The sequence below is a fragment of the Vombatus ursinus genome, unplaced genomic scaffold, assembly GCF_900497805.2.
Source record: "Vombatus ursinus unplaced genomic scaffold, bare-nosed wombat genome assembly UNPS02015255.1, whole genome shotgun sequence".
NCBI classification, from domain to species: domain Eukaryota; kingdom Metazoa; phylum Chordata; class Mammalia; order Diprotodontia; family Vombatidae; genus Vombatus; species Vombatus ursinus.
This window is the reverse complement of record NW_020955033.1, coordinates 23,487,904-23,515,684: the sequence shown is the minus strand read 5'-3', so window position 1 is coordinate 23,515,684 and position 27,781 is coordinate 23,487,904. Positions and strand designations below refer to the sequence as shown.

Below are 27,781 nucleotides of genomic sequence, written 5' to 3'. Positions count from 1 at the left end.
GCTGTAGACTTAACATGTATAGAGCTCTCCCACTGCTAGGGTCAAGAAACATTACAACACAAGCTTACAAGCTTGCTCTGTACCACGCCCCCCCCCCCGCCAATACACTCTTAGTAGCAGTTGACGGAGAAAGTTTTTTTCAAGGGGGAAAAATGTGTAGCATGAATACAAGCGTGTGATCATTGGACTACTTCTCCTATTTAACTCAGTCCAACAGGTAGCTGAATGACCTCAAGCAAGCTGCCCCCAAAGGCTCTGAAATGTTTGTAGAACAAGGTGACTCAATGGGGAACATACTTTGTAAACGTCAAATGCCACAGAAATATAAGACAGTTATTACAAGTGGGAGAAGGATATACTTTATATACGAGATCCCTCTAGTCCCAAAACGGATGCTCATGAGGTGATGCTTAACTGCAAGGAAAGGTAGTTAAGTAATTCTTTTGAACCCCCCCCAACTCCATCCCAATAAAATATTTTGATCACATGATGAATGTTAGAAGGAGGCAACGAGAAGGGCATCCAGACGCCCACTTGCAAACCTCTTATACCATACCACTCAGGCGCAATGAAAGCAAGGTCACAGATGGAGGAGGAGTAATTACCTAAGAAAAAGGCCACAGTTTCTGAAAACGATGACAAGGACATGCTAGGAGCCACCTCCCCCAGGATCCTGCCCAGTTGTTTATCCAGTGTTTCCCCTTGAAAGCGTTCATCTCTCTGAAAGATGAAAAAAAGATCATTTCCACCCAATTGACTACAATTTCTCTTTCCACAACTCCTTAAAGAGACAAGGCCGACTTTAAAAGGAATGAAAAAAATCCTTAAATTTAATTCACAATGAGGATTTAAAAAGCTAAATTTCCTATTTCCCCCTCCAAAGTAGAATATTAAAAGTAATTCAACCTAAGAGATTCCTGGTGACCCTTCCCCCTTAGTACACAGATGAGAAATACAAGAAGATGACAGGATCCCCAAAGTGAAACAGGAAGGCCCTCAGAAGTCAATCAGTTCAACCCCTTCATCTGACATGAAAAGTGAAATGACCAGAGGACACACGGGTAGTTAATGGCACTGATGGGATCTAAGCGTGTCACTGGATAAAATCAGGATCTCAACAAGAAGAAAGGAAATAGACCCAAAGTCTCCAGCCCCTATAGCAAGCACATCTCTCTTATTCTCTCTCCTGTCCCCATGCTGGTAATGACTTTCCTTCTTCAGATCATATGTAGCTTATATCTCTCATACACTTATGTATTACTTTATTTTACAATCACCTGGGTATATGCAATATGTGCTGTAAATTTCACAAGAAGGCAAAGGCTTCTTAACTAAACGCTTATCTTCCACAGCGCTCTGCACAATGAGTACTTAAAAAACATGCATTAAATCAAACCTACCTCAAGCTTCTTTAACTCGGCTACCTTGAGAGATTTAGGGCAAAGGGAACTTGTGGCATGTTGGCCACCGGGTAGAAAACAATCTTTGTAATAAAGGTTTATTCTGTATGAAGGCAAGAGGCAGTACGGTAAGCTGGACAGACTGACAACCTGAAGTCAGGAAGACCTAGGTTCAAATCCTGCCTCTGACACTTACGATCTGAATGACAAAGGGCAAGTTATAATTCACTTTTGAGCCCTGGTTTCCTTATCTGTAAAATGGGACTAATGCCTATATCTCACATTATATGTCTCACATGAAGTAATGTGTAAAATCCTTGCAAACTTTAAAATGCATTGTTATTGTTATTGACCCCTTTCCCTGGCGCTAACAAACCTACCCTAGTAACCATTACAGTCCAAATAGAGTAGAATTTATAGACATATGATGAAATTGCAGTAAGTTTCAACTAAGGCATTCTTCCTCTTTTCAATGTGCTTTCAAATAATTTCAAAAATGGAACCAAATGGTAAGATTGGTACAAATGTGTATACCTGAAAGGTCTGAACTAGAATAAAGATGTTGTCTACTCCAACTGCAAGCACCAGGAATGGGATGACTTCAATGACAATCAGGGTGAGAGGAATTCCAATATAGCTGAAGAGACCTAGAGTGCACACTACTGAACTAAGCACCATGAGGATACCTGCAATGCCCAGGGAGATTTTAGAATCTACCTGAAAACATTAATAAAAGAAAAACGGTTAGTTTAGATTTTGCTACATCAGATTGGACATACCCAAATAAAGAAGATTTCAATGAATATACTAGTCCTCTACCAGTAGTAGATGGAAGATAATTAATAACAATTATGTTTTATAAAAGTACAAGCTGGAGTGGTAAAGAGATACATCTATAATTTTTCCTTATTTATAAACACACTATTTATACTTATCCCAATTTTTAAAAAAATTACCAACATGAAGATAGAGAAGTGATGTGCCAAACAACTTTTGTTCTTTACAAAAATGAAATTAATTTTATCTACTTTAAATATAAAGATGAATGTATAAGAAATACCTTAGGGAGATTTTTAAAAGAAAATATCGAGAACTATATGAAAATTCAATGATATCACATATCAAGCAAACTACGACAGTTTTTGATTTCAATGAATACACTAGTCCTCTACCAATGGTAGATGGTAACAGTAACAGTTACATTTTATAACAGGACAAGCTGAGGTGGTAAGAGACATGTCTGGGGGCAGCTAGGTGGTGCAGTGGATAGAGCACCGGCCCTGGAGTCAGGAGGACCTGAGTTCAAATCCAGCCTCAGACCAAACACTTGACACTTACTAGCTGTGTGACCCTGGGCAAGTCACTTAACCCCAACTGGCTAAAAAATAAAAAAAATAAAATAAAATAAAAAAAGAGACATGTCTGTAAGTTTCCTTATTTATAAATGCACTATTTACTCACATTCCAATTTTTAAAAAAATTTAACAAAATGAAGAAAGATAAGTGATGTGCCAAAGAACTTTGTTTTTAAAAACACAAAACTAACTTTATCCGCTTTAAATATAAAGATTAATGCATAAGAAATACCTTGGAGATATTTTTAAAAAGTCTCAATTACACTAAGAACTGTATGAAAACTCATTGATATCACATACCAGGAACCTACGACAGCTTTTGATGTGTCCCAAGGCAATGGAAATATACAAAAACATGACAGCGTAGCTAATTAGAACAGTGACAACATCACCGTTACTTTCTCGATTTATCTCATCTTCAATACTGCGTTCAGCAGAGAAAGAAATAGTCAGGTTTGGATTTTTGTAGTTTTTTACAAAGTTGATAAATCTAAAAAGTAAATAAAATGCATGTCAGAGAAAAACACCAGCAAAAGTGAAGATTCTTAGGATCACTGATTTAGAGCTAGAAAAGACTCGGGGGGTGGTCCAATGTAACCCCTTCACTTGACAGATCAGGAACCTGAGAACCACAGAGATTCAATCTAAGATCTCACTAGTAAATGACAGAGCTCAGATAAAAATACAGGTTCTAGGAATTACAAATCTATCCCTCTTTCCACTATACCAACACAATGTTTAAACTTTCTTCTATACTGGGTTGTGAGTTAAAAGGCAGCTACTTTCAACTTGGTCGATTTTTTCATTTAAAAAATATTCAGGGGCAGCTAGATGGCACAGTGGATACAGCACTAGCCCTGGAGTCAAGAGAACCTGAGTTCAAATCCAGCCTCAGATACTTGAACTAGCTGTGTGACCTTGGGCAAGTCACTTAACCCCGACTGCCTCACCCAAAAAACTAACTAAAAAATAAATATTCAAAACGAGTTCAATTGGATTTCTTAATAAAAAAAAAAAAAAAGCTCCCTCTCCTTCCTATTTGGTAAAAGCTGGGATTTTAAAGTCTGCCATGTTGAAAAATAAAAAAAAAAAATGTGATTTTGAAATGAGTCATCATTTGGATCAAGAATTTAGAACTTCAAGTGTAGATATTTTCCCCCAATCTACCTAATAGCACCTTACCGAATAAGGGGAAAAAGAGGATCTAAAGTTATCTGCTCACTGACTCAGAAATGCTGAGAACAGAATAGCAAAGTCACTATCCAGAGATACAAGGAGCTTACTTAAACATGGCAAGAAACTTACTCTTTTTCCCAGGCTAGGACTCTCTGTAGCTTTTCAGTGTTGTTGTAGTAATTATTGACAGGAAGGGAAATCACAAGGGCAGTAGCATTATTATAGTTTTGATCTATAAAGGAAAAATGCAGTAACACAAAAATTACAAGCTTGAAACCGTGGAGACTCCTAACCAGAGAGCTCATAACCTAATCACATAACTGGGGGAGTTTACTGACAAGAATGGGACAATTTACTAGACAAGGCTAGAGTGCTGCTTGTGAATTAAGACTCATCTACTTAAAAGGAGCCAAGTCCTCATTTAGCAGATACATATTTAAGACTGTAGGTCAATCTCTCCTCACTCACAGCGGGGATGCCCAAGAACTGTCATCGGCTGCCTCCCTCTGCAGAGGAAAACCTTGTCAAACCTCTTATAATTAAACCTCAGGCACCAAAGACGCTACGACCTTTGCACACCAGGTAATCTGCTGTGATGTGCTATGGGATCTAGCAAAGAGAAATTAAAGCTGTAGTTTCTGTATTTAAAAGTCCTGAGTGGCATACACATATGGCTGAATTTCTTCATCAGCCAACTCAGAAAAAGATGAGATAACTTACTGCTTCAGTACTGAACTGCACAGTTTTAAGAGATGATTGAGGCTAAAAACTAAAATCTCACTCTATCTGGTCTTATAAACATGTGAAGTTTTAAAAGAATCTAATTCATCAGAGGAAAAGATAACGAGAAGGAATGGAAAAAGATTGTAAAGTTACGATGAAATTTTATGCGCTGATATTAATTTAAACATAAGTAATCGTAAACAAGTTGGTTGTGCTGACATAATACTAAGGTCTGTTAATAACTCATTAAAATGGAAAACTAAAAAAAAATTTTTTTCAAGGTAAAGAAAAAATAAAACATATGCTCTGAATTCATGAGACAAGAAATTAAGCTTTGATATGGGCACTTCAGAGGTCCTAAACTAATAGCTGCTTCTGGGATCAATCCTAGGTAACTTAAACTGTGCCCCCTCCCAAAAGTACTTACCATCATAGCCTCCTAAGACAAGCCAAGGGAGAATAGGTCCACCATATGTTCCCAAACAAGAATCATGCAGCAAACTTGTATCATTCACAGAGGCTGGAGCCCTGCCAAAAAAAATTCAAAAAGAATTACTATGCATTTGAACAAGAAATACTTTAGGGACCCAATGACATGACAGTAAGACCGAGAAAAAACCCAGGTAACGTCACAGGAAACACACAAGTGGAGCTATAAATTAAATGAGCCCAGGTAAGACAAATACATCCTCAATTATGTAATATAACAGATTCAGATTCTGCAAACAAATACATAAATGCTAGGGAAATGTTCCATTGTTAAGTCTTTGCTGTAGCAGTGGCCTCTGCTAAAATATTTGGAAAATGCTGGTGACATGTAATTCAGGTGTTTCTTTGAGGGGCAAAAGCTTTTGAGGGAGCTTCAAGGTAAGCTCAAGACGCGTATTCACCATTTTAGCTTAATTTAGTGGAGGCTCTCAGTTGCCAAGTAATCTGAAGCAAGCCTTGAGGTAGCCAAGGGACCTCAAAAGACAACGACTGGCACTGACAGCGGGTCTGAAAGTTCACAAAGCACTTTACATACATGAGGTCCTACCAGATTTTCATACCTATTTTACAGAGGTAGGAAGAAGATGAGGGATTCATTGGTTTGCTCAAGGTCCCACACAGCTGGGCCTAGGGCTGTCCTAGAAGTGCTATTTCTACCTACACAGGGTCAACTGTCTCTGCTACTTCATCATATCTGATAAAGGATTTTGAAAATACATGGCAGCAGTGCACATGCTAAGACATTCCAGGCATGTTAGCAGGCACAAACCCAAGCTTAGAGAATAAAGCTGTCATTATCTTTTTTAGATGAGAACTTCCTTGAAAAACAGGTGAAGAAAATTGGAAGTCACTGAGAAACCCAAGGTGTGTGTTTCTCACACACACACACACACACACACACACACACACACTCACACACACACACACACACACACTCTCTCTCTCTCTCTCTCTCTAGCACAAAGAATAAAGAACGTATGCTTCAGCAAAACGTGACTAAATCTTATAACTAAGTTCTTGGGAGACTAATTTCTAAGCAGAAACACATTCAGAGATGACCAGGTCTATGTTTCCTTGTCTTCACCCTGAAAACGTCATAACTATCATGACTCAAGAAGCACAGTTTTCAGAGCCAGCAGGTAAATTCAATGCTACCTCTTCCCTTCACCCCATTAAAGTTCAAATATCAAGTTTATCCTACAGGTCACCAGGCATTGCCGAGCATCTCTCTGGAATGTTCCAAATCTAGAAAGTTCGTTGAAAAGCTGACCCAACAAGTATTTATGTACTCATTCAATACCACTAGCCATCCTTTTTACTTGAAAGAGCCTTAAAAAGTCACTTCTTTAAAATAGGTCTTTTCTAGGGCCAATTCATTCATTTTCCTCCTTTAAAAACTGACCCAACAATTCTCTATACTTACAGATTCACTTGACATAACTGCACATTCTTCTTACTTAAAAGGGTCTGAAAAGCTGTTGTTTTGTGGGTTGTTGTTGTTTTTTTTGGGGGGGGGCTGACAACGGAGACTAGTTCTCTCTATCTTAAAGCCCAAGTTAGAAGTATAACAGATACTCCTGACCCAATCCCAATCCCAAGTGTCACGGAAACCTCATCCTGCTGTTTTTCTGACCTTGCCTGGTTCACTCCTCCTTCAGCAGCCCGGTGGTCCCTCTGCTCCAGGGGGTTCACCATATTAGTTTCAGGCTTAGTGAATACTCGATTGGCTTTAGCCCTACAGCAGCTCAGAACTCCTGAGCTCAAACAAACCATCATTCTCAGCCTCCCCAGAAGCAGGGACTGCAGGCATGCATGTGCCACCACTGCCCAGTAATTCTTAAAAAGTCATTTTCTCAACGGCCAATTCCAACCATACTCTTGCTTACCGTACACAGTATAAGAAGTGGGTGTGATAATCTGCATAGACAAAGAATTCATCTCCTATTTCATGGTCCAAAACAGAATGGCTGTTCTGAAAGTAATTGAGTACACTCAAAATGCTACAGTTGTTGTTGAAAGGAGATAAGGGGGTCAAACAGATGTCCTGAAGTGTCACAGTTTCATTGTTGTAAGAAGCAGTAATGTTCTCAATGGCTGTCTGTAAGTCTAGCACCTAGAAGAACAGAACCACATTTACATTAGATAGTTAACTAACAGTTGACTAACATTTTGATAATTAGGGTCAGAAGATGGGAGGCATAAGTCCCCCAATCTAGGGGTTTTTTAACTTTTTTTTAATAATGGATATTATATGCACCCTTTTCTCACAAAATGTTTTTCTTTTTCTTTTTTTTTTTTTAAGGCAATTGGGGTTAAGTGACTTGCCCAGGGTCACAAAGCTAGTAAGTGGCAAGTGTTTGGTCTGAGGCTGGATTTGAACTCAGGTCCTCCTGACTTCAGGGCCAGTGCTCTATCCACTGCGCCACCTAACTGCCCCTCACAAAATGTTTTTAAATGCATATAATAAAATATATGGAATTACAAAAGAAACTAATTATAGTAAATACTCTGATCAAAAGGTCCAAAAAAAAAAAAATTTCACACAACCCCTGTCCCAATCTCTAAGAGGAGGATTATACCTGAAGCAGAACTCTCCTAAGTATGTAAACTAAAGCCCAGAGTGATCCTTAAAATATGGACAATTAGGCTGCCTTCCTAGACCTCACACTTTAGGGAACCATGAGTGGCTATCAGAAGGACCAAATGGCTGAAGGTACACAATTTCTCAGGATAACAAAAAGTTAGAGAAGACAACATCAGCAAAAATAAGGTAAAACCCCCAGTGGCCCTTAAAAAAAACCCTCTTCTGATAAACTCAAAACCTTCCAAAACTACCTGGGGCAAGGCAGTGTGGAGATACTACCAACACCCCATCATTCTGGTTCTTTGATCTTGCTAATGCAGACAGGAGAAGTATGCACGTACACAATCTGTATTCAACAAAGTAGGAAAGGGGGATGTGGAAGACTAAACATCCTACTTTCTGAAATCAGGCTCTAGACTTTTTTGCTGCCCTCTCCTTGAAGCTTTATAAAACATTTCCCAAGGGATCAGACTGGCCAGTACCTCTCCCCCACCTCCCCCCACAATTACTTCGTATTTACTTTATGTTCAAATCTACTTCTGTATATAAATGTTTTGTCCTGTCCCCTTGAGAAGCAGGGAGAGACACAACTTTTATCTCTATATAACCAGCCCCTAGAACAGGGCCTGGCACACAGGATCATGCTTCAGAAATGCTGGTTTAATCTGAAGGAATTTACAATCAGGAATCATGTTTGAGAAGATTAAAAAAACCTGGAACTGTATAAAAGGGAGTTGGATGACGTATCCACGGCCACAGGGTAGTACAGGACAGTATGGGATGGTTTTAAAAACCTTCCTGAGAAGCTGGGAGGCATCTCTCATTAAATATGATGGAAGCCAAAATACAAGGATTTCAGGATAATTACTGCCAACGTGATCAATATGAAATAAGTTTCCTTCCCAACCAGCTAAGGATTAAGTCTTAGAAGGCTCATCACTCTGAGAAGCCATTTAACCAATGACTAAAAAAAAAAAATCTGTCATTTTGAGAAAATCCACGATGTAAAGTTTTAGTAAATAAGTTCTTGATGAGGAAGGTATTACTGGTAAAGTCTCCCCTTTGTTTAGACGCATTTTCCCATCCAACCTCAATAAAAAGGCAGGTTTTGCCACAAGAAGTACTGAAGAGTGGGAGCTACCATAAAACTTTTTTTTTTTTAAATCTTCTAGGTTTTTTAAATCTTCTAGGAGAAAGGCTGTATGTTTATTCAAGAATCTTGAAATACAATAATGTCTTTGCTAAGGTATGGTCTGGATGAGGAGGACTGGCCTGCCATGCTCTCAAGTAAAGGACAGAGAAGAGGTCTCCAAGCCAGGAGGAACCAGGGTCCAAGTCCTACCTCAGACATATAGCAGCTGTGTGACCCTGGGCAAGTCCCTTAACTACTTAATGCTCCAAGCAACTCTTCATTTGCAGAGAAGGTGCTGTGGGAATTCTTCAACGGGAGCTAATGAAATTACAAGTCCAGTCTTTCCCCACTCCCCTGAAAAGTGCCTTCCTATAGGATGTATCACAAATGTAGTATGTACCTCCTGGACTGACATTATCGAATGGCAGATTACCTGGTGCAGGATGCCTTTGTCCAGAGGGGGCCCAAAGGGAACATCTGCTCCAGAAGGATACGGCTGGTAAGTGTGCTGTTTAGTGTGTGGAGCCTGGATTATAAGCTGTTCAGTACGGAAGAAAGGCCCAAAGTTGGTTTCAAAGTATTCTTTCTCCAGGTGAGCTTGGCTGTCAGGGGCTGACCAAAGATCCACTGGATTGGTAGTGAGTCTCATAAACACCAGACCTGAACAGCACGCTGTGATGAAGACCAGGGAGCAGAAGATGACGGGCCCTGGGTTTCTAACACAGAAGGATCCCCACCAGGTAAAGCCTTTGGTCAAGCAGCCCTCAAATGCCGCACCAAGCCGATCACAACAGTAGGCCTCCCCTGGAAGAGCATGAGAGGAAGGGAGGTTGGAGGTTAAGAGCCAAGCCATTCCTGAAATTTTCAACAGGAAATAAGTTAACAAACTTCATACAGCAGTGACTGGATTCAGAGCTTACAGGTGGGTGGGAAAAATCTTTGACTAGCCTAAGGTCTGTGATGATGGACACAAAATCCATGCTCTCCCTCCCAGAGGTGGGTGATTCATACCCTCACCCAGGAGAGGAATAAACTGAGCATGTAAGGAGTCCCTTCCCCCATACTAAAAATTATTTTTTCATAACCATGATGCATGTTTACCTCTAAAGCTCCAACCCCCTCTTTCTTTTTCAAATCTCAAATACACGTACCTCGATCACTGGCATTAACAGAAAATGCTATATTGCCATCAATAGGTGTGTACTCAGAGACAAAATACCGTTTTCTGGGGAAAAAAGTATAAGCAATATTAATAAACTTTTAATTATGCTGTGATTCTGAAAAGATTACTCTGAAATCATTATAATCCCACAGAAAGCTTTTCCCCTGTTTCTTCTTCTTAGTTCAAGAGTATTCATCTTTTGATGATGATGATGGTGGTGGTGATGACCTGGTCCTAACACCAGAACAAGCATAAGTTTTACATGTCAACTAGCTATCCACCAGGGCCACTTCTTATAATTTTTCCCTATATGTGTTGTCTTCTATTATAATTTAAGCTCCCGGTGAATGCAGACTTTCCCTTTTTTAATCTTTGTATCTTCAGTCCTTAGCAAAATGTCGAGCACATAGTAAGGGCTTAATAAATGCTTTTTCATTCAAAAGATTATGAAATCTTCTGAAAAAATAAAGTATATTTTTAAAGCAAAAAAAAAAAAAAGAGTATTCATCTTTCCTCCACACTCATCCTGAAAAAAAAATCTGCTTTTTTTTTTTGCATGTGTTCTTTAAACAGTTAACAAAATCAAAGTGTCTTTTCGAAGTCTTCATCTTAAAGTCTGCATCTCACATATTTTAGGCTCAAAAAAGTATTATTCCAGATTAACGACAAAGTAAACACTTATTCAGAAACTCAGAGGGGACAAAAAAGGATCTGAACTGATTTAATTCTGATGATTGGATAGTTTAAGCAAATAATAGCCAGTTAGAAAAGAAACACTCATATGAATTATACATAATTCAGAAAAAATTGGCTGAGTGTTTCAACAAGCCTCAGACTGGCTGCTTGCTTTTAAAAAAATTCACATTCTGTATTAATAACTCAGAAAACTGTTTCCTACACCAATTACTATGATGGGCACTTAATAGCCAAAAGAAAATTAACAATGTCACATACAAGTTTGCTTTTTTCCCCTCCTCTAAGGAGACGAAAAACTCGTAAGTCCTTACCTGTAGCACCATACTATAAAAAACATTCCAAAAAACACAAGCAAGAATCCCATGTAGAAGATCCACATAATGACATACATGGCATCCAAGCCAAGTATCAGCCAAGGAGCAGGAGGAGGTGGGGGCTGGGGTTTGGGCCCACAAGTAATGGAACAATCCTGACAGCTACAAGGTCCAGTTACATAATCCACTGACTCGTTACAGCCTTTGGTGGCATTGTTCATTGGTTCCATTCCATGAACAGGGATATCTAAGAGATTAAATAATGTTGAGTTAATACATTTTAACAAATTCACAGATTAACAAATTAACACCACATCTTAACAGAATGAGAACTTGATTTTATTTGAGAAGTTGGTTTAAATGACAAGAACTATTTGTAATATTCATTTTATATATATACTCACATACATATGTGTGTGTGTGTGTATGTGTATCTATATATAGTAAAAAGAAACCAAAGGAATAACCATATAGCAAAAAGAAAAAAAGTCTCCCTCTTCCTCTTCAACTTGATTTACCTCTCACCATCTCTTCCTGTCTCCCCTTGCCCCACCCACAACTTCTGATTCACAAGTACAGGCAATTTCCAGGGGGAGATTCCCTTCTAAGGACCAGCAATGAATTCATTTCCCATCTTAGACACATACTAGCCATGGGACTCCAGGCAAGTTCCTTAATTTTCTGGTGTACTAGATGGTTTTCTATTTCTCTATCAACAAGCATTCATTAAGACTCTACTATGTGCAGTCATTCTGGAAAGCTATTTGAAACTGTGCCCCAAAAGTTCCTAATAGTGCATACCCTTTGACTGAGCAATACTACCACCACTAGGACCACACACCAAAGAAATCAAAGTCTCTATATTTACAAAAATATCTATAGCAGCAATTTTTGTGGTGGCAAAGAAGAGGCAATTAAGGGAGTATCCATCAAATAGGGAATAGCTGAACACAATGTGGTATATGAATGTAATGGGATACTGCCGTAAGAAATTACAAAAGGGACAGTTTCAGACAAACTTGGGAAGGCTCGTATTACCTGATGCAGAATGAAATGACAAAACCAGTTGAACAATTTACAGAATAGCTACAACAAACAACTCTGAAAGACTTAAGAACTCTGATCAGCGTCATGGCAGATGGTAATTTCAGGAGCCCAATGATGAAGAAAAGAGGCAGCTAGATGGTGCAGCGGAGAGAGCGCCCGGCCCGGTGATAATCAGGAAGACTCATCTTCCTGAGTTCAATCCGGCCTCAGACATTACTAGCTGAGTGACCCTGGACAAGTCACTTACGCCCGTCTGTCTCAGTTTCTCATCTGTCAAACGAGCTGGGAGAAGGAAATGGTAAACCACTCCAGCATCTTACTACCTACCTTCTCAGACAGAGAAGTGACGGAGTCAAGCAAAATGAGATACAGATTTCTGGACATGGCTAATGCAAGAATGTTGTGTTCTACTATGGATATCTGTTATAAAGGTCTTTGGTTTTGTTTTCTTTCTCAATGGGAGAAATAGAGAGAAAATAAATGCTTGCTAACTGAAAAAAATTTTTAATTAAAAAAAGCTACAGCACTATAGAAAGGCAAGGAGCTCCTATTTTTTAATTTGAAATTAGAAATGGACAAATCTTTAATTTGTTTTCTCTTATTTGAGGTTTACTGAATATTATGATTTCTGACACACAGGCCAAAGAAGAAAGAGAGAAAAAGCCTCCTATGGGCAAGGCACATGCTAAGCACTAAAGATGCAAAGAAAAAAAGTGAAAATAGTCCCTACCCTCAAGGAACGTACATTCAAAAGGATAAAACAACATGTATACAGAAGACATATATGTAGTAAGTGGAAAGTAATGTTATGAGGGAAGGCATCAGCAATCGGGGGGTGAGGGTAGAAACCCCAGTAATGGAAAAATTAACACATCTAAGATAAGAAGGGAGGTGGTCTAAGGAAGGAAAGGTGGTTTTTTTTTTTTTTATCAAATTTCTCTAATAAAGGTCTGGTATCCAAAAGATGTGTCTGTGTGTATGTATATGTATACATATACTGGAAACAAAGCAGATGCCCATCAATGTAATGGAATATTACTGTACTGTAAGAAATGGTGTGTGTGAGATAAATATACACAGAAAGATCTATGTGAACTGATGCAAAATGAAATAAAAGCAATCAAGAAAACAATATACACAGTGACTACAACAATGTAAATGCAAAGAATGACATAAAAAAAGTAAATGTAACAAAATTATAAAGAGCAAACAGAATTCAAATGAAGATATATGAGAGGACACCCTCAACTCAACCTTTCATGCAGATGGGAAGTCCACAGGTGTTATACACTGCACGTTTTTGGACTTTTTCAATGCATTTATTAGTGGTTCTGATTTTTTTTCCTCCTAAAAAATACTATTTGTCATATGGGATGGTTCTCTGGGAGGAAGGAATACTTGGGATAACTATAATGATAAAAGAAGATAGTATTAAAAACAATTAAAAAAAAACCAGGAATGGAGAGGCTCAGAAGAGGAGTGGGTTTATCAGGGAAGACAATGAATTCTGATTTGGATGTGTTGAGTGTGAGATGTCTACATGACATTAATCTGAAATGTCACATAGGCAGCTTGCGACACTGGACTGGACTCAGAAACCAGATTAAAGAAAGTTCAGAAGCAAGTGAGAAGAGATGAAGGAGAGCCCTGAGAACTGACAATATTTTCAAATTTAGCTGAAAAGAGGGAGAGAGATAAAAGCCCGAGGCTGTCAGGAATGGCAGGGTGTGGTTTCTGTTTTTTTTTTTTGTTTTTCAAAGGATGGGAGAGCCCTGGTTTGCCTTTAGGCAACAGAGAAGAAACTAACAGATAAGGAGAGATTCAAGTCTGAAGGTGGGGAATGGTGGGGACAGCCCCTGGGAGAAGATGGGAGGGCATGGAATCAAGGGTACTACTAATATTCTCTAATTACAAATTGCTATAAGCACCATCCTGTCCTCCATAAACTATGTATTACTGTACATGATGTGCAATTAAGCTTGGGACCAGGATTCTATCATTGCCCATATTCTTTATCAGTTTCCAAATGCCACTGAGGCTTTCTCTGGTTCACTTTCACCTAATTTATAGTATAAGGCCTCATTACTACCCACCTGGAAAGGTGGAAACAGGTGGAAACAACAGTTTCCTAGTAGATCTCAGTGCTCTACTTTTCTCTGTAATTCATCTACTGCCAGACAAACCCTCTTAAAGCACACATCTTCTCATGTCATTCCTCTGCTCAAGTCATCAGTAGCTCCCTACTGTCTCAAAGTTTTGACTCTTCTGTTTGATATTCAAGGCCCACCCTAAACTGGCACTCCTCTATCTGCCCACACAGCCCTCTCTCATACTCCTGCCCGTGACATTAGTCCTGTGAAAAACAAAACTAACTAATGCTATCTTATTTTACTTCTAAAGAGTTAGTATAGGGGCTGACTACAGTAGTGCCACTAGCAAGGTGCCCCTCTCTTGTTTATTAGTAGCAAACTATTTTAGTTGTAGTCATCAATTTCATTTTAATTATATGCCTTTTGTTTCCAAATCAGAAGCAAGACATTTGTTTTGGAAATCACTTTAGAGTTCACATCATCATAGGGCCCTTTGAGGCCATCTAGTTCAACCTCCTTGTCTCACACTACAGAATATAGGTATGAGGAACCAAATTCATATAATGTCCACCCTGCCCACCCCTCAATCCAGTCAGTTTATTATCTGGCATTAAAACAACAGATTTTGAACATAATTGACAAAGAACAACTTTCCCCTACCTGAAAAAATAGGTGTGATGGTGAAAGGCGCTTGTCCATTATCTTTATTGAACATGTACTCAATCCAGTTGGTAGCATTGCAGTCTTTAGCATCTTTCCCACAAAGAAGTCCCAGTGCTTTATCATTACTTGAGGGGGCCTCAACATCCCGGCAGGCATTATACATGGCTAAAAACCAAAAACGGGGAGAAAAGGTGAAATGGAATATACTTGCTTTAGTTCCCCTGTCTCTTCGCATAAAGTTGACTCCCTCTGCCCCAAAGAGGTGTTCGAAGGCAGCCAGCTCCTGGAATTCTACAGCCCGTGCAAACTGGAGAGAAGACAAAGACTGAAGCATATAGCACAGTGAACCTGCACAACTTATCTTAGGCAGAGCCAAAGTACATCAAAAGAAAGGGAGAAACCAGGTGGGAAAGTTTGGGCTTTCTCTTCTCTGGGCAGTAGGGGTAAACTCTTCCCCTGACTCATTTTGTGCCTCCAAATACCAAGAAGAGAGTCAAAGAAAAGCAGAGCCCACTAAATACCAGAGGTGGAAGAGAAATAACCAGACTAGCAGTCTGTGTCATCTCCGGAAGTGCTTCAGGCTGAGAATGTGCAGAGAAAGGACCCCAGCTCAATTTCAATAGAGGGTTTTCCAAGCACCACAAACCTGACAGTGCCACATAAATGCCAATTATTATTTCTACACCACAAAATAATAAGAACTTGACTTATTTCCAATCTGTTCTTTTCTATTAGAGGCAGCTAGGCAGTACTGTACATAGAGTGCTAGATCTGAAGACTTCAGTTTGAATTCTGCCTCAGATACTTACTGTGTGACCCTGGGATAAGATAATGAACCTCTCTGTGACTGTTTCTTCCTCTATAAAATGGGGATAATAATAGTACCTACCTCACAGGGTTGTTCTAAGGATCAAATGAGATAACACATGCGAACTTTGAAGCACCAGAGAAATGCTAGCGGTTATTATTACTGTGGTGGTGGTGTTTATCCTGTAATAATCCTTTAACTCAAAGGACAAAAGTAATACACAATTCAGACGGCACTTAAGCAGAGGTCTTCCAACTCATCAGGTGCTCTTACCCTACACACATACACTCTATGTTAACTGACCATCAACAAAGCTCTGTCCAATGTAGTACTGTAGTCCTTCTACACTTCTTTTGGTCTCATTTGTGGTAGGGTCAATATCGTCATGGGTATCTGTAACATTCAGAAACAAGCTTTGTCGAGGGCTGCAAGTTAGCTCACAAAACAGGTTCATCAGGTTGTAAAAACAGGATGGACACCTGAAGAAAAAGTCAAAAGGAGGTCATGTTAACCAAATGATGTGGTACACAAATGGAGCTGTGATGAGAACGTATCCGATTCCAAATCCCTACTGGTTTTCTGAACACAAAGTTTCATGGAAAGAAAAATACTTCTCTGTACTTTTCAATTCATCGAGAGATGTAGTCTGTCTTAAAGCGAGAGGGACTTAGAATCATCTTACTACAAATGTCAAACAAAGAACATAAACAGCAAAAAGAGGTTTAATCTAGTAGGTTCTTAAATTTTTGTCCCATAACCATCTAATGGCACTAATAATTTTGGTTTCCCCATGTCCCACTTCACCTAAGCCTCCCTCAAAAGTGTGGTAGGGCTTCCAAGTTGTTTAAACAAAAACAATCTCTTCAGATCATATAAATGTTTCACTTTTCACTAAAGATTTCCATGCACAGGAACAAAGAGTTTTTAACTAATTTTTTGAGGCCCAGTTTAGGTGAGGGTCTCCCCCACCCCACCCTTAGATAGTAAAACCAGCCTTGCTTTACCTCTCTCAATTTATTAGTAACTAGGTTTGAAGAATAAAGCCGTGGAGTTGCCTGGGTGGACATAAAAACCCACATGCAGCAGAGAAGTTTATCTATACTGTGCATGTGACGGTCCTTTGGTCTGCCGCTGCCGCAACTGCAGATGCCTGCCGGCTCCAGGGTGCTGAGTCAGCAGTAATTGCCTTCACTCAAGATTTGCTTTGCAGGACTCTGGAGTTTACCCCATCATCTAAATACATTATTCTCCAGGACTTAAAGAACTATTTCTGCTTAACACCCGCTGCCCCCCACCCCCACTTTCCTTGGCTTCTACCACTCTCTTTGGCCTGCTCCCTGGTTAGAGGGCCTGCCATCATATAAACTGTCTCTAAAGTAATGCTGTGGTTTCTAATCCAAGACCCTTTAAAAAATATTCAAACATTTATCAAGTGCTTTCAGGGTACAGAACACTGTACAAGGCACTCTGGTAGGTACGAAATCTATACAGAATGAAATTCTTATGCACAGAAAATGATATATAGAAGGTGAAGTGGGGGAAGGAAGTGGGAAGTCCAGTAATGACTGGGAAGATGAAGAAAGGCTTCATGTAGAAGCAGGCATCTGAATTGCACTTTAAAAGGATGAGTAGGAACTCAACAAGTAGAGAAGGGAGGGCATCCTAACCAGAGGAAACAATCAGTCAACAAGCATTTATTCATGCTTATTAATGAGGCACTGTATTGGAAACACAAAGATAAGCAAAAACAGTCCATGCCCAGGGAAGGGAAATGATGTGAATTATTATAGAATATATCACGGGGGAGATGTACTAGTACACACCTAGGTACATAGTGTATGTGTTTATGTGTGTATATATATAAGCACACATATGCATGTATGTATGTACATACAAACACATAAACACAAACACACAGAGGAAGAAATCTAAAGGGGAAGACAGCAGCAAGGGAAACAAAGAAAAGGTCTGCTTCAGAAAGTGAGATTTGAGCTGAGTCTTGAAAGAAGCCATGGATTCTAATAGAGGTGAGGAGGGAAAGCATTCTGGGCATGGGGGACAACCAGTGCAAATGCACAGTCAGGAAACAAAGAATCCTCTGTGATGAACAGCAAGTAAGCTGGTGTAGCTGACCACAAGAAGTGTTTGTTGCAGGGTTCAAAAAGAATTGTCCAGATGGGCTGGAAAGCCTTATATGTGGAAGAGAGCAATAGAAGATGTGGCTGAACAAGTATGAAGGGGGGTGCCAGATTATATAGGGCCTTGAATATCACACAAAGGGTTGTGTGACTTAATTCAACAGGCAAGAGGGAACAATTATTGACAATCTTTAACAGAGGACTGATGGGACTACTGGATCAATGTACAAGAAGAGGCTGCAGCAGGTAAAAGAGAATGGAGACTCCATTTCACTAGGAGAGTGACAATGAAGGCTCATAGTAGAGGGGCAGCGGTGGCAATATAGAGAAAGGTACAGGCACAAGCAGGACAGGGACAGCAGGGAAAGGGATCAGAGATAGAAGGATCAAGTAAGTGAGGGTTTTCTGGAGGATGGGAGAGACATGGGCATGTTTGTAGGCAGTAGGGAGTGAGTCAGTAGTAAGACAGAGATTGAAAATATGTGATAGAATGGGGATGACAGAGGGGGTAATCTGTTGGAGGGGATGGGATGGAATGGGATTGTTTGAACAGGTAGAGAGGTTAGCCTTGGTAAGGAGTAAGGCAACTTCATCATGTGAGACAGGGTTTGTGAAGGAGGAAATGGTGGCAGAAGGCATCTGAGTGATACGAGATGAGGAAGTGGGGAAGAGGGAGTTCACACGAATGGCCTCAATATTTTTTGTAAAATATGAAGCAAAGTTCTCAGCTGAGAGAGTGTGGGGCAGGGAACGGCAGGAGGTTTAAGGAGGGATGAGGTCTGGAAGAGCTGCTGTGGAAAATGGGATTGTGAGTTGATAAGGGAGCAACAGGAAGACTGCTTAGCAACAGTCACTCAATTCAAATAAACATTAAGTGCCAATATGTGCCATATTGGAGATTCAAAGACTAAAATAGCCCTGCCTCAAGGATTTTGGTTAATAAAGAGGTGAGAGTTGAAGCTCATCTGCCTAAAAACACATGTTGAGCAACAACTAAGTAGGAAGAAGGCAAGGAGTCAAAGGGAATAAGGGGGAAAGGAATGTACAAGGGAAAACCAGGCCGGTGTGATCTCTGAATGAAGCAAGGCAGAAGGGGCACACTCAGGAATGGGGGGTGGGGCAGAGAGGGCGGAGTCAGTGTTCAATGCTGCAGAGATGTCAGAAAGAAGAGATCTGAACCAAGGTCACTGGATTTGGCAATGAGGAAATTACTGGTGACCTTGGAGAGAGTAGCTTCAATAGAATGGTAGAGACAGAAATAAGATTAAAAGGGATTAAGAAAGAGTGAACGGTGAAAAAGTGCCCTCCACATCAGTCATAGCATTTTCAACTTATTTAAAGTTTGACAGTGACTGAAGGGACAGAAATGGGAGAACAGGAAAATGGGGTAGAAGGACCAGGTGAAGGATTCTTTTTGACTAAGAAGACCCTGTTTGTTGGCAGACGGGAAAGACAGGGAGATTGAAGACTGGCTATGCAGAAAGAATGACTGCTGAAACAAAGTCCTAGGAGAGACAGCAGGAGAGTCTGCGACACTGGCCTACTTGCAGATCCTCAAATGCAAAATTGCTCTCCTTCTCCTTGTCAAAAGGAGATTCTGTGTCTGCCCTGGCTGTGCCTCATGCCAGGAATGCCCTGCCCCCCTCAACTCCACCTCTTGGTTTTCCCTTCCTTCAAGACTTGGGTCAGAATTCCACTTTTCTGCAGACCTTTCTAGGTCCCTCAAGCTATTTAGGCTTTCTTTCAGATTACCTTGCATTTATTCTGTATATCCTGTATGTACCTAGACATGTTCCCCCCCTTTCAATATACGATTGAGGGATTGTTTTTTTGAGGTTCTTTGTATCCCCAGAGTGGATGCAAAGTGGATGCAAATTTATTAAATGCACAATGCATTTAATAAATGTTTGCAAAAATGACTGTATTAGCTTTAGAGTAGGAATTACTCCTCTTCTCAGGTCAGGGGATTAATGAGATAAGTGAGGAATCGAAAGGATAAGAACAGAAGGAGCCACTTAGAATGGACTCAATCTTCTCAGGAAAGTTCAGTCATCCCTTTAAGGGAGAAGCATAAAGATTTGATAGAAGGCCTTGGCAGAAAAGAAATTTTAAATAGTTGCTATTATTGGGAAGTGATATAGGGAGCCAATAAGAATAAGACTGCTCAACAGAGGTGAGGACAGATCTAAATTAAAGTACCATAAATTAACAGTCCTTCCTTGCCATTCTCAAGGCAACTAAGAAGATTCTAAGCAAATCAATTAGCCATTATTTACTGAGTACCCACGTGCCAGGTATTATATTGGGCACTGGTGACAGAAGTACAAAGAGCAAAACAATCCTTATAATAAGCTCATATTCTAATGGGAGAAAACAAATGTATATAAAATATATATGGTCTACATATAAATATATGTGTATAAAATCAACACGGCACACACACACAAATACGTAGAGTTAATAAATACAAACATATTAAAAAAGTGGTTAAATACAAGGTAGTTTGAGAAGGGAAGCTATTAGCAGATGGAGGATAAAGGAGGAGATTAGGAAAGGCTTCATGCAAAAGGCATGTTAAAGGAAAAGAAGCAGAAGAAAGGAAGGAATACATTCTAGAAATGGGGAATGGCCAGGGAAAGGAGGATAGTTTGGCTGGATCTCAAAACATGCTAATGTCCAATAAGCTCAGAAAAGTAAGTTATGACCAGGATGTGTAAGGCTTTAAAAGCTAAACTGAGGAGTTTATTTTTGATCATAGAAGAAATAGGAAGCCAAAGGAAATGGCTGAATAGGGGAATCATATGGCACTTAAAGAGAATTACTTTGGCAGCAATATGTGGGAAGGACTCCCATGTGTGGGAGACTGTTTCAGTGAGCAAGGTGAGAGGTGATAAAGAAGTTGTGTGAGTAAAGGGATTCTGTGCAAAGATGTGAAGGTACAAAGGCCAAGATTTCCCATCTGTTTGAAATGGGGGGTAAGGGAGAGTAAGGTGTCCAGAATGAGGCAAAGGTTACTGTTCGTTTTTGCGTTGTTTCTTTTTTTTGAGGCAGAGATTATGAACCTGAGAAACTTCAAGGCTGGTGATATCCTTGCCAATAGGGAAGTTTCAAAAAGGACAGGTTTTGGGGGAAAGATGCTAAGTTCGGTTTTAGATATACTGAAAGCTGAAGATGTCTCTGGGATATCCAATTTGAAATGCCCAATATGTAGTTAATGACTGGGGACCAAAGGTGGGCAGCATGATGGCAGGAGACTGAGGCTGGATACATTCATTTGAAAGTCATCTGCATAGATATGATAGTTAAACCCACTAGAGTCAATGAGATTAGGGCCCAGGCTACAACACTGAGGAAAAACTCCCATAGTAAAAGGGTACGATGTAGATGAAAAAGCAGCAGAAGATACTGCTAAAGAGTAGTCAAGCAAGTAGGAAAAGAACCAGGAGAGAGTAGCATCATAAAAACCCAGAGTAGAGTAGCTAGGAAGAGAGGGTGGTCAACAACGTCAAAGTAGCAGAGGCCAAGAATTAGAACTGAGAAAAGATGAGCACATTTGGTAGGTTTGGAAACAGCCGTTTTGATTGAGTGAGAGAAATGGATGCATGCCACTAAGGAAGGGAGAAGAGATATAGGGAAACATGAAGACCCAAGTTCAAATCCCAGATCAGATACTTTCTTAGCTGTGTGACAATTAGCCCTACCTCCCAAAGTGCTATTGGAAGGATCAAATGAAATAACATGTACAGCAAACCTTTGTAAATCTCAAAGAACTATATAAACACTAGTTATGTTGACGCTGATGACGATATCTTGAGGGGATAGTAGGGTCTATCAAAATAAAATTTATTTCAGAAACACAGAAGAAGTGCACATATTTTATACTGTAGAAAACTATATTTGAACACAACAGTTAAAGTATGCAATAGTATGGACATTAGGAATAGGAAGTAACACCCAAAAAGAAAAAAATGGCAGCCTAAGGGGGTGGAAGGACATATAAGAAATCAGACCTTGGCCACTGTATTATCGAAATTTGCATAATTATTTTTCTTTGCTACACAGGAAAGATTCTGGGGTAGGTTGGGGAGGGGGAAAGGGGCAGGGTGAACAGAGGGACAAAAGGAAATAATTGCAGTAGTACTAAATAAAACAAAAAAGTCAGTAAAATATTTTTTAGAAGTGAGTTCACAAGTTGTGGTATATGAATATAATGGAATACTACTGTGCTATAAAAAATGATGAACAGGCTGACTTCAGAAAAACCTGGAAAGACTTGTATGGTCTGATCCTGAGTGAAATGAGCAGAACCAGGAGAACGTTGTACACAGTAACAGCCACAGTGTGAGATGACTAATATTGACAGACTTAATCCTTCTCAGCAATACAAGGATCTAAGACATCTCCAAAGGCCTCATGATAGAAAATGCTATCCACATCCAAAGGAAAAACTATGGAGTTTGAATGCAGATGGAAGCATATTATTTGCTACTTTTTTCCTACTGTTGTGTTTTGTTTCCTCTTTCTGGTGGTTCCTCCTATTGGTTCTAATTCTTACTTACAACATGACTAATGTGAAAATATGTTTATTAGGAATGTATATGTATAGCCTATATCAGATTGTGTGCCATCTTGGAAAGGGAGGTGGGGAGGGAGGGGGAGAAAAATTTAAAACTCAAAAAGCTTATGGAAGTGATTGTTGATAATTCAAAATAAATTAATTTTAAAAAAAGTGAGTTCACCCTCTTTATTGTTTTTCTTTCCCTGTGGGCAGTGACCTCTTTGTTATCTCTCACAACACTTTGTATATCACTTTGCTCAACTCAGGTCCTCAGCTATCTCATGGGTGTCAGTTTGCCAATCTCTCTGATTGATCTGTTAATAGAGATCTGTAATGGTGAAAAAGCTAGTGAAATGAGCACCGGATTTTGATGTAAAGGACCTGAACTCAATGACTGGCTCTAGTAACTGCTACATGTTTGACTATGGACCAGTCACTTCTTCTGTGTCCCAGTGGCTAGACTACATGACCTCACAGGTCCCTTTAAGGGTTAAGATGTTTCTACAATTGGATTTTAGAATGCTGATTAACAACTCTGTGAAGATCTCAGGCTTCCCTGATACAGTAGAACAATTAATCTGGTTTTTCATCCTCAAATAACTAACTACAAATGACCCAGGATCTTGGGAAGAAATTATTAATTACTTCCAATACAATTATACCAATATACAGAAGCCACTCTATGATAGGGATTAGAGGACCTTCATGTTGTTGGTAGCTTGCTGCACTGGAAGAATAACATTAGTTTCCATATACATTGATGCATACTTTATTGGAACTTTACTGGTTAAAAAAGACTGAACCCTGAAACCCTACTTTACACACTAGGTCAAAGGAACAAATCAATCAGGAACCTTTGGCTTTCACATGACCAAACAACCACACATCAGCATCACAATCTTTGGGATCTTAGTAAAAAATTCCAAGACAAAATTGATTACAATTATCAAAGTTCAACTTTACTTAAGGATTAGAAGCACAGAATAGAGATCCAAATCTAAAACAGAGTGAAAGAGAACAATGAGTTCTTAAGGAGAGGAAAGCAGTTGAGCATAAAAGGAAATGAGTCATGGCTACAAGGAGAAAATATCTAATGTGGCTGTTTAAGGTTCAAGGACCACCCGGAAGCCATCTCTCTACCCCTCAAGCAGGTACAACCACTAGTTTGAAATCCAACAATCCTTAAATTGTCAAGGGCAAAGTGTAGCCAATATTATTCAGCAAGCATTTGTAAAATGCCTATTCTGTATTCAGCATTGTGCCCTGCCTTCAAGAAGCTGTCCTATGGACAGCTAGATGGCAGAGTAGAAAGAATGCTGGGCTTAGAGTCAGGAAGACCTAAGTCCAGACATTTACTACCTGTGTGACCTGAACAAGTCACTTAAATCACTTCCTGCCTCAGTTTCCTCATCTGCAAAAGAATAAAAAAAATGAGGATAATAATAGCACCTGCCTCCCCCGCACTGTTGGAAGGATCAAATGAGATAATATTTGTAAGATGCTTCACAAACCTTAATGTACTATAAAAATGCTATTTATAATGCTATATAAATGCTGTTGTAAAGAAACTCAAAATATAGACAAAAATTAAATATAAAATATATTCAAAGCAGATACATAGTCATTTCGATGAGAGGGTTCTAAAAACTAGTGGAGTTCAGAAAAAGACTTAAAGAGGAGCTGGCAACTGAGCTGAGCTATGAATGGAGACAGGGATTCTAAAAAGCAGAAGGGAGGAAAGAGAGCTGGGGAACCGAAGTAAGCCAATGTGGCTGAAATGCTGGGCACATTGGGAAAGCAATATAAAACATACCTTGAAAGGCAGGCTAGAGCCAGCTCATAATACAGGGTTTTAAATGCCAAGGGGAACAGATTATGTTTTGTCTTAAAGGCAACAGGAAGCCACTGAAAATTCTTGAGCAAGGGAGTGATACTGTTAGTCATGGGTTTATGGAATATTAAAATTGTCAGCCATGTGGATGATGGATTGGAAAGGCAAATGACTAAGAGAAAGGAGACCAATTAAGAGGCTATTTCAACAGTCTGGGTGCAATATAATAAGGGTCTGAACTAAAGTGGTTGTCATCTGAGTGGAAAAAAAGGAAGGGATATAACCGCTGAGTAATCAGATATGGGGGAAAAGAGGAAGAGTGAATAGAATGAATGAAGCAAATGAGTAAGTGGAAGGAGAATGGGGATACCCTTAATAGAAATGGGAAAGTTTGGAGGGAAGTTTTTAGACATAAGTTCAAGAAATCTATGGGGCATTCAGGTGGGGATATCTAACAGGCAGTTAGCAATACAAAACCGGAGCTCAGGGTTGAGATTAAGGCTAGAAAGATTTAAGAGTCATTTGTATAAAGGTAATAACAGAATGCATGGGCTGATGAAATAACGAAAGGAAAAAATGTAGAGAAAGTAAAACCAAAAACCAAAAACCTAAAGTAAATTGGAGAACTCAAAATTTAAACTCTATCAAAACACCCTTCAAAAATCTAACAACTACTAGTTAATCTTCCTTTCCAATCAGTCATGACAAAAATTGCTTTCCTATATGTTCTGTGACTTGCCACCCTTCTCAAGTGGATCCACATGATAGTTCAATGGTTCATAAAAACCTTATTGTGAGGTGTTTGTCTTCCCTACTTGCCAGGATCATCCACTTACCTGGACAGAAACTGTAGAGGCAGTTGCAAATTATTTTTCAGTGTCTGAAGTTGCTGTATGTCACAACAAAGACTGACATTATCATAGAAGAACCCTGGACAGAGTTCCTTTTAGAGGAGAGAAAGCAAACAAAGGCACATAGGGTCAGTACAGTTAAAACAGAGGTACCAAATGATGGTTCTAAAAAAAAAAGCTTTTTTATAAATGATTCTCCTAAGGGTAAAACTACACATCAATAAAACACTTTTTAAAAGCTTCCTAATAACTTTAAAAATGAACCAAAGTGTGTTAGAAGCATTTCAGGGAGAGAATCTGTTGTAAAGCAGAGGCCTCTGGACCTGGAGTCAGCAGATCTGGGTTCAAATCCTGACTCTGATACTCTGTGTGAACTTGGGCACTTAATCTCTTTTGGCCTCAGATTCCTATCTAATGAAACTTATTCCCATCTTCCATTAAAATATCTGTTGTTACCCACACATTGTATAGTATAGTGTGACCGATGCTCTGAATATTCGTAACAATAATAATGATAATGAGGATGACAACTATCACTGACAAAGCACTTTAAAGTCCCAAAAGTATTTTATAAATATTATCTCTTTTTATCTTCACAACAACCCTGGAAGGTAGGTGTTATTATTATCCTCATTTTACAGAAGAGGAAACTGAAAGACAGATGTTTAGTGACTTGTCCTTGGTCACAGAGCTTGTAAGTATCTGAGCCTGGATTTGAACTAAGGCTTTCCTGACTCCAGGTCCTGGGCTCTATCTACTGTGTTATTCAGCTTCCTATTTCAAAATATAAACATAATAAACTCACCTGCACTAAGTCATATCCATCCTTTGACAATGGTTTTGGTGGCCCTGAATATTCACAGTTGTATCTCTTACCTTCGGATGTCATGCCACACTCTCCATACCAAACACATGATTGTGAAAATACCTAAACAAAGAACCCAAAATTCTATAACCAAAACAAATACAAACAATCTTAATGCCAAAAAACATTTCAACAATAAGAACCTAAAGTCTCTCTATATGTACTATGATCTATTTTTTTCTTTTTTTGGCTAGGCAATGGGGTTAAGTGACTTGCCCAGGGTCACACAGCTAGTAAGTGTTAAGTGTCTGAGGTCTGATTTGAACTCAGGTCTTCCTGAACCCAGGGCTGGTGCTCTATCCACTGCACCACCTAGCTGCCCCCATGTACTATGATCTAAAGCAGAGGTTATTCACCTAGGTTCTGTGAACTTGTTTTAAAAAATGTTTTAATCACTATATTTCAATATAATCAGTTTCCTTTGTAATCCTATATATTTAATTTTATGCATTTTATAAACATCATTCTGAGAAGGGGTCCACGACATAAAAAGATTAAGAACCTCTGATACAAAGGTTGCCTGTGCTCTAAGCATGACATCTCCCTCCCTCAAACCAAGGATTAGAAGGACAGATACCTTTAAAAAGGAGGTCCTCTGGGGTTTTTTAATCCCCTTAGGCAAACATTTATTGAAGTACTCACAATCAGAATTCTGGTCTCCCATATCTAGCAGTGGTGCACACAAATGGAAATCTATTTTAAGGAAGTGATCTTTGCTGACTTTTCTAGGTACGGCTTTCTTAAGTACTGACAGGGGGAATAGGTAGTTTCAGGTGTGAAGAAAGAAGATTTGCTAGCAGGAACAAAGCAGCCAGGTATGGGAAGATGGGGACAAGGGATTAATCTCTTATCCACAGGCTCAGGACATAATGCTACCCAATCCTTCCATCCCTCTTCACACCAGGAACTAAGGGACGTTTTAGATATATTTGGATTAGCTGGAATAAACCAAGAGTAGAAAGAATGCAGAGTGCCTAGGTCTAGGGACTTAAGATCAGAATAAATAAAGATTATGTTAATGTCAGCAGCCTCAAGGGTATCACTTAATCAACAAATCTCTTACTTAAAAGATGCTCAAGAGCCACTCATATTCCTCATGTGACAGTCACAAGATTATAAATAAATAAATAAATAAATATATATATATATATATATATATATATCAGAAGGAAGAGGGTATAGTTTGAAACAGTCCAGTGAAGTTTCAATTCTAGGTTATGGTGGCAGCACCAGTTACCAAAAGTAACCTCAGTGATAAGACCGACAGTGAGGATTAACCACAAATGTTCTACACTAAGTATTCTTAAAGCACATCTGACCATTTTTTTTTAAGGTAACTAAAGAAAAACTGTAACAATCTGCTTGAAGCAACTTCAGGGAAGTACACTCAATCTATCAGTTTCTTCATTCTACAGACATTTTTTTTTCGTGAGGCAATCAGGGTTAAGTGACTTACCCAGGGTCACACAGCTAGTTAAGTATCAAGTGTCTCATTCTACAGACATTAAAGGCAGAGGATTGTGCTGAATGGCGGGGGAAACAAAGGTCCTTGTCCTCATCATGCTCACAATCAAAAGGATATAATTTGTGCAAATTCACTATAGTATGAAATAATACAGAAGTGATGCACGAAATGACTAATATGGAAATATTTTACATGACTGTACATGTATAACCTATATCTGATTGCTTACCATCTTGGGGGGTTGGAGGGGAGAGGAAGGGAGGGATAGAATTTGAAACTCAAAACTTAAAAAAAAATGCGTTAAAATTGTTTTTACATGTAATTGGGGGAAAAACAAAATACTATTTTAAAAGCATATAAAATAATATATAAGTAAATTACAGCAACACATTTGCAGACTTTTTTAATGTATTGATCAGTTTTACTGATTTCAT

At 39.2% G+C, this 27,781-nt stretch overlaps 1 protein-coding gene across 2 annotated transcripts in view; it reads right to left on the bottom strand.

Annotated features, from left to right (window-relative positions):
* Positions 1-27,781, bottom strand: part of LOC114031702 (NPC intracellular cholesterol transporter 1) — a 51,965-nt gene that overhangs the window by 14,445 nt on the left and 9,739 nt on the right. The window contains exons 2-14 of one of the 2 annotated variants that reach the window (XM_027846857.1): positions 25,823-25,945; positions 25,003-25,109; positions 15,943-16,118; positions 14,829-14,996; positions 11,029-11,278; positions 10,011-10,084; positions 9,293-9,714; positions 7,030-7,256; positions 5,082-5,182; positions 4,061-4,163; positions 3,056-3,245; positions 1,935-2,117; positions 606-720 (exon numbers count right to left, since the gene is read on the bottom strand). In XM_027846857.1, coding sequence (XP_027702658.1) covers positions 606-720; positions 1,935-2,117; positions 3,056-3,245; positions 4,061-4,163; positions 5,082-5,182; positions 7,030-7,256; positions 9,293-9,714; positions 10,011-10,084; positions 11,029-11,278; positions 14,829-14,996; positions 15,943-16,118; positions 25,003-25,109; positions 25,823-25,945 — 2,239 coding nt within the window. The remainder of the gene's footprint in view (positions 1-605; positions 721-1,934; positions 2,118-3,055; positions 3,246-4,060; positions 4,164-5,081; positions 5,183-7,029; positions 7,257-9,292; positions 9,715-10,010; positions 10,085-11,028; positions 11,279-14,828; positions 14,997-15,942; positions 16,119-25,002; positions 25,110-25,822; positions 25,946-27,781) is intronic. The other variant, XM_027846858.1, reaches the window with a different exon arrangement.